Source organism: Antennarius striatus, chromosome 2 (assembly GCF_040054535.1).
Source record: "Antennarius striatus isolate MH-2024 chromosome 2, ASM4005453v1, whole genome shotgun sequence".
Lineage (NCBI taxonomy): Eukaryota > Metazoa > Chordata > Actinopteri > Lophiiformes > Antennariidae > Antennarius > Antennarius striatus.
Window position 1 is genome coordinate 15,123,150 of NC_090777.1, and position 6,164 is coordinate 15,129,313.

Genomic DNA, 6,164 nt, shown 5'->3' on the forward strand with positions numbered 1-6,164 from the left:
GTGTGTGAGTTTTGATGTGTGACCAACCGTATCTTGACTACTAATGATTTTTGGGCTTCCTGTTCCGCCTCTGCTCCGGGACAACGTGCAACTATGTGGTTTCTGTGTGACATCTGTGGTGAGTTTCATGCCTCAGGAACATGAGTGCAAAGGACTTAACCGACCTAACAGGGAAACATCAGTCAGGACAAACTAGGTGCTTGTTTGTTACACTGCAATAGTTGAACTTTTTGCTGTTACGTATCATTATGAACTACGTAAAGACTGTTCTGTGAGTTTCATAACCTGACAAATTAAAAGGATTTATGTTATAACAAAGCAATAAGCAAGGATATCTTTTTCCGTGTAACTGTAATATTTGTAACTTGAATAAGTGATAAATTATTAACATTAAGGAGTAGTTACATTTATTTTACATTATATTGAGTTACAACTAGTTACATTTATAGGCCACATCTGCCCCTTTGAGGACGGCCGTTACGCTGATATGGCCCTCGGTGAAAATGAGTTTGACACCCCTGATCTACACAGTTCAGTTTGCTAACTGGCTCAAAACCTCCTCGGAGACTCAAGGCTAACCCTGGCACTATTTTGATCCTATTGTAGACTGAATGAATGTGGAACGATGTGTCCTGTGTTGATGGACGGTGCCACTCCAAATCAGGAGTCAGGGAAAATACAAATCAGTCTGACTGTCTTGGTGACATTTGTGTCTGCTACAACAAAACCAGAAAGAAGATCTTTGGAAGCGGGAAGTTGTCTTTGTCCATTTTAACCTGGTTTAAAGCGTATTTGTGTAATGACCTGGCTTTGCAGATCTAATATTGAGAGCCAGTTTAAGTTCAGTTTGGTATCTTCTCATTTGTGTCACAAAGAGTTAAGACTTAATAACAGGGATTCCCACCAGGACACACAGAAGTTTCTGGATTCTTATATCAGTCATTTATTCTGTTTCAAAGACACTTCTTTCTCTCATGAAACCTCAGAAGTTCCAGTGTACAGCTTGGCCAACATTTCTAAAACTACCAATATATGGTGGATTGGTGTGGTTAGTTCCTTTTCTTCTTTTCTTGAGGTCATGACCTCAATGAATCAGGAGTTCATCTGGTAGAAGCCACAGAGTCAGCCATAAGTGTTCAGGTTTTCTTCAGACTACTGCTGATTTATCTGTTGTACAATGTAAATCCATTGTCTGTTTTTGTGAAAAAATGTAAATCCATTTTGGATTCATAAAAGCAGAACTTCCTAGATGGGTTTCATTAACACTCACGGGTGTATTTGAATGAATGAGTTTAGTAGCTGTCAGGAACGGACCTCACCTGTCTGAGCCTGACGGGTTCCATCACGACTCCTGGATGAAACACATTTATGAAGAAACCCGTCACGTGACTCCGTAAGGGTCCTGCACCAACACGCCAGAAGGATCGATCTCTCCCACCAACACTCATCCATTCCAACATTCTCTCGCTATTGTCCACCGTCACACGCATACACTATATGCTGATATGACCCACAGAGGCGTCAAACGAACACATTTCTCCACTGACCTTGGCGGACCGCTGGGCTCCCAGTAGCGGCAGAACAGGTGCAGTCCGTCGGGGTTGACGATGTGCTGGAGGTCGGAGTACGGGACTCCCTGCGGGCTCCGCCGCGGAGCAGCTCCCGGCTCGGGCATGGACGGTTCTGCGACAGAGACACGGAGCAGCGATAACAACGAGTCGCTTCGGTACAAACAGTAGCTGAAGCCGGCAGCGAGCAGGCAGGAGGCGACGGTCACGGCGTTCATCGCTCCGACGATCCGCCTTTAATGATTGTTCTTATGTGAACGCGTATAGACACACCGGCGGTGTTGTAGCGTGACAGTGTTGTGACGTCACCAGACGATATGATCAGCCTTTCATCGTTCTTTGTCTTTGAAGTTTTAAGGTCTTTTCCTGTCTCCTCATTGACTCAAAGAAACTTCCACTAGACGCTTTCCTTTTTTTTTCGTTTTGCTAGTTTCGCTAGTTTCAGTTTACCAGTACAGTAATGTATTCTGTGTTAGCGGCCCCTTTAAGAAGGGAGACACGTGACCGAGGCAAGCATCTTGACATGTGTCAACGAGCCATAGATAGATGTTGTGGGGAAAAATTGGTAATTTTACAAAACAAAACGTCGTTTGGAATCAGATAACCAATAAAACTGAAATAATGTAAGTTATGTGTTCTTTCTGTGTCGCCCGGTGCCACTTGTCCCACAGACCCATATAGGTCCCCGACCTGAGGGTTGGGAACAAAGTGCTGCATTAGAGCAGTGGTCCCCAACCTTTTTTGCGCCACGGATCGGTTTAATCTAAGACAATATTTTCACAGACCGGCCTTCATTTGCTCGATAATCGTTAATGACGCCAGGACAGCTGTAGTCTAATAATAAATCGTTCGCCGTGGTTTTATGTAAAATGTAGACATCAACAGACAATAAACAAACTTTTTTTCATAAATTGATAATTAACATCTCTATTTCGTCTCTGTAAATGAAATAATTATAAGAAATAATTACATTAAAAACTCGATTCAAGTGACCGCACTGATGAGGTTTATTTTGAAATTTCGCGACTTACAATCAGTGCATTCAACGCAGGAGAAATATTGATCATTTCCAATAGAAAGGTGAACAAGTCAATCAAATAATAGTAATTACAATAATGAGAATTAGTGGATGGGGACCGCTGATCTAGGGGTAACGGGAGACAATGACACCTTAAGTGTGTACCATATGTCTGGTCTACTCCGCAGTTTGGTTTTGTTTTTTGGTCACAGCAGAAAATCGCTTCACAAAGACAGGAGGTTGGAAATGGAAGCAGGGTTATCGATACTTTTTGGGCGATCTCAGGATAATCTGCCTTGACTTTAATCCAGAACACTGGTGCGTTTATGGGCGCTTCATTGTGTGTGTGTTGATAACCTGTCACGTGACCGAGACCCGTCAAGCGGGAACAGATGCATGAATTTGTCAGTGCGTCATTCCACACAGACGTCACTTTTCAAATTTAATGTCTTTCAGACTCCGAAATAAATAAAACAGAAGTAATGTAAATAAGTTCTTCTTTCTGAGCGGCCCGGTACCAAATGACCTATGGACCGGTACCGGTCCGCGGCCCGGGGGTTGGGGACCACTGCATTAGAGGACCCCAAGCATTTGCCTCTTTGGTCTCTCCTGGCCATACTGTATATGAATTTATCTATGAATATAACCAGCTGAAACGAATGTACTACAACATGAATAAGACAAACAAGAACCATATGAAACGCTTCTCATTATTTCTTATTAGGTCAACTCCAAATTTAGAAAAGGGACAGTTTTTCCCACCCAGTCTTCATCTACCTCTGCCAAATACACACACACACACACACACACACACACACACACACACACACACACACACACACACACACACACACACACACACACACGTATATGTATAAAAAAAAAGCAATCAGTAGGCCGAATCGTTAGGCCATATGACCCTAAATTCCAAATAGTTGACATCCATGTTTAACACAAACTTAAAAAGACATGAAATATTAAATATTCTGTCCCGGCCTCGATGTGGAAGATGAAGATGATGAAGATGATCTAAATAGGCTTTAGGACCATTGATAAAGGTCGATCATGCGAACATGGTAAGAGGATTTAGCCTAATGCGAACGGTGTGTAAACATAGCGTTAACTCCCCATAGATTAAGATTTCATGTCATGTCAAAATAACTCAGTAAATATCAGACTAAGTGAACATTTTACTTTGAAGTTGGACTTCATGTGTTTTTCTCTTTTTTCCTGTTAGCCCGTCACCTGCAGCGTTTCGTCCTTTTATCCAAATCTCTGTGAACTTCTGAACAGGAATTGAACACACAATGTACTTGTGTGCGTGGGGATGTTTGTGAACGTCGAGACTACTAACAATTTGGATCAGGCTGAAAGTTAGAACCACATATATCGACCATAGGATTTGGGTGAGGTTTCTGCCCCGAAGCATTACAGTTTTTTGACTGCTGAACTTTGAATGTTCTGCTATTTGATTTTAACTACTGAGAAACTTAATGGAAATAAAAGAGTAATCAAAAGAGTAATCAAACAGTGACGTGGTCTTCTTTTAATGACCAGGGAGTGCATCGGCGCCTCATTCATGTAAGTGCGTTGGAATAACTCAGTGGCTTAAAGCTTGACTTAGTCTCTACACTCTTCAAGGATAAATTCATTCAGCAAAAGTAGAGCTGTAAAAACAAGGGGGGGTGGACCCCCCTAACATAGATAGATAGATAGATAGATAGATAGATAGATAGATAGATAGATAGATAGATAGATAGATAGATAGATAGATAGATAGATAGATAGATAGATAGATAGATAAAAATATACACACACACGCGCACACACACACACACACACACACACACATATTTACAAACATATGCAGTACACACAGTCTACCCTTTTGTACTTGAACTCCCCTTGCCCTCTCCCTCCACATAGGAGACTTTCCATGCACCAAGCCCAGCTCAACACTATGACCTATATGTGGATGGTGTCAGTGGAAGGAGCGTCATTACAATGGAGGGAACGGCGTTTATCATCTGACACACTGCTGGAGATAAAAATAACACGTGAAGCTGTTTCCCTGAGGTGATCAGGTGTCATCTTTCAGCTCTGGTGACCTGACAGCTGGTCAACTCCCGCCTCAGGATTTCATACAAAAGTTGATAACTGGTCGATCGATTGGAGAAATTAGGATTTATTACAATTCTTTTCCTCAAATGCATCGATTTCTGGTCTTTTTTTTTTTTTTTTTAATATAAATTTCCGCTCGGCATCCAGGTCAGTAGGGGGAAACATGGATCGTTTGGGCTGCAAATGATAGGATCATAACAGCGCACATAAATAACCGTGAAAAGTCTGCATCACACACGTGAAAATGTTCGTTGCCACTAAACTTGGAGGGAACGTATGAGTGGATTATTACTGGCAGATGCTCCAGTGACAAATGTGCACCAATCCCTCCTTTTGTTTTCATCCCTGCTGCAAATCTCCGTGCACATGGGGAGATTCTTCAACGGGACATGAGGATAATTATTGCATGATTGCACAAAACAGGAAATGTTTGCAATACGGGCGCCACTGATTAAGAAATATAAGCGTTGTAAAAAATAAATTAAAAAAAAAAAAAGACAGAAAACGAACCATCAGGTCTGACTGCTGATATCGATGTCAGCTGCTTGTAGAGAAGCCTGGTGGAAGATGCGCTACATCACCAGAAGCCAATGCGGATGTTACTGAATGAAACTGATGGAAGAGGACAGAAGATGCAGCACCTACGAAAAGATCACTGCAACATAAGTTCCATTGGATCAAATCAATCAATCCAAGGGAGGGTAATGTTGACGTTGGGGATCAAACACCCGCTGGAGTCTCCATAATAAGGTCAATCCTGACGCGCTGTTAAAAACCCTACGCAAAAATATCATTATAGTATAATAATACGAGTAATAGCGAGGGAACCAACCTGTGCAGGAGAGTCTGCAGAGAAGTTTCAGTTTCTTCCTGGTCAATTCAGTCTCTCTCTCCCTTCCCCTCTCTCTCGTTCTCACTCCCTGTCTCTCTTCCTCTCTGCCTGTCTTGCGAATGCTGTCTTCGTCTTGCCACCCGCCAAGAGAAAAATGCAGTGCGACGGATGGGAAGAAACTAAACAAGTCTTCTCTCTCTCTCTCTCTCTCTCTCTCTCTCTCTCTCTCTCTCTCTCTCTCTCTCTCTCTCACACACACACACACACACACACACACACACACACACACACACACACACACACACACACACACACACACACACACACACACACACACACACACTGACTTTTTCTGCTTAACCTCAACAAGATTGCATTAGGAACTGAAATGATACACAAACTGGAGATTGAAATGGAAACAGAATCTGAACCAATGACACGATTAGATGATTATCAAAAAAACAAATAAAACAAGCGAAATGAGCACAAAACAAACGAAAGGGTTGGCATTAATAACTGCAGAACAAAACATGAAGTCACACATCAGAAGTGTGACACCAAAGAAGTTCATTTGTTTTCTGGACACACTCTGCTATGTGTCATGTGGGTTTGAACTTATCCCATT

General features: G+C 42.2%; 1 protein-coding gene across 3 annotated transcripts in view; it reads right to left on the reverse strand.

Moving 5' to 3' along the window:
- The window catches only part of mgll (monoglyceride lipase), a 51,637-nt gene extending 45,961 nt beyond the window's left edge, over positions 1-5,676 (reverse strand). The window contains exons 1-2 of one of the 3 annotated variants that reach the window (XM_068340825.1): positions 5,540-5,676; positions 1,548-1,683 (exon numbers count right to left, since the gene is read on the reverse strand). In XM_068340825.1, the coding sequence (XP_068196926.1) occupies positions 1,548-1,675 (128 nt within the window). In that variant the 5' untranslated portion in view covers positions 1,676-1,683; positions 5,540-5,676. Of the gene's footprint in view, positions 1-1,547; positions 1,896-5,217; positions 5,345-5,539 lie in introns of those variants that run through there. The other 2 variants (XM_068340817.1, XM_068340809.1) reach the window with 2 other exon arrangements.
- Between the last annotated feature and the right edge of the window lie 488 nt (positions 5,677-6,164).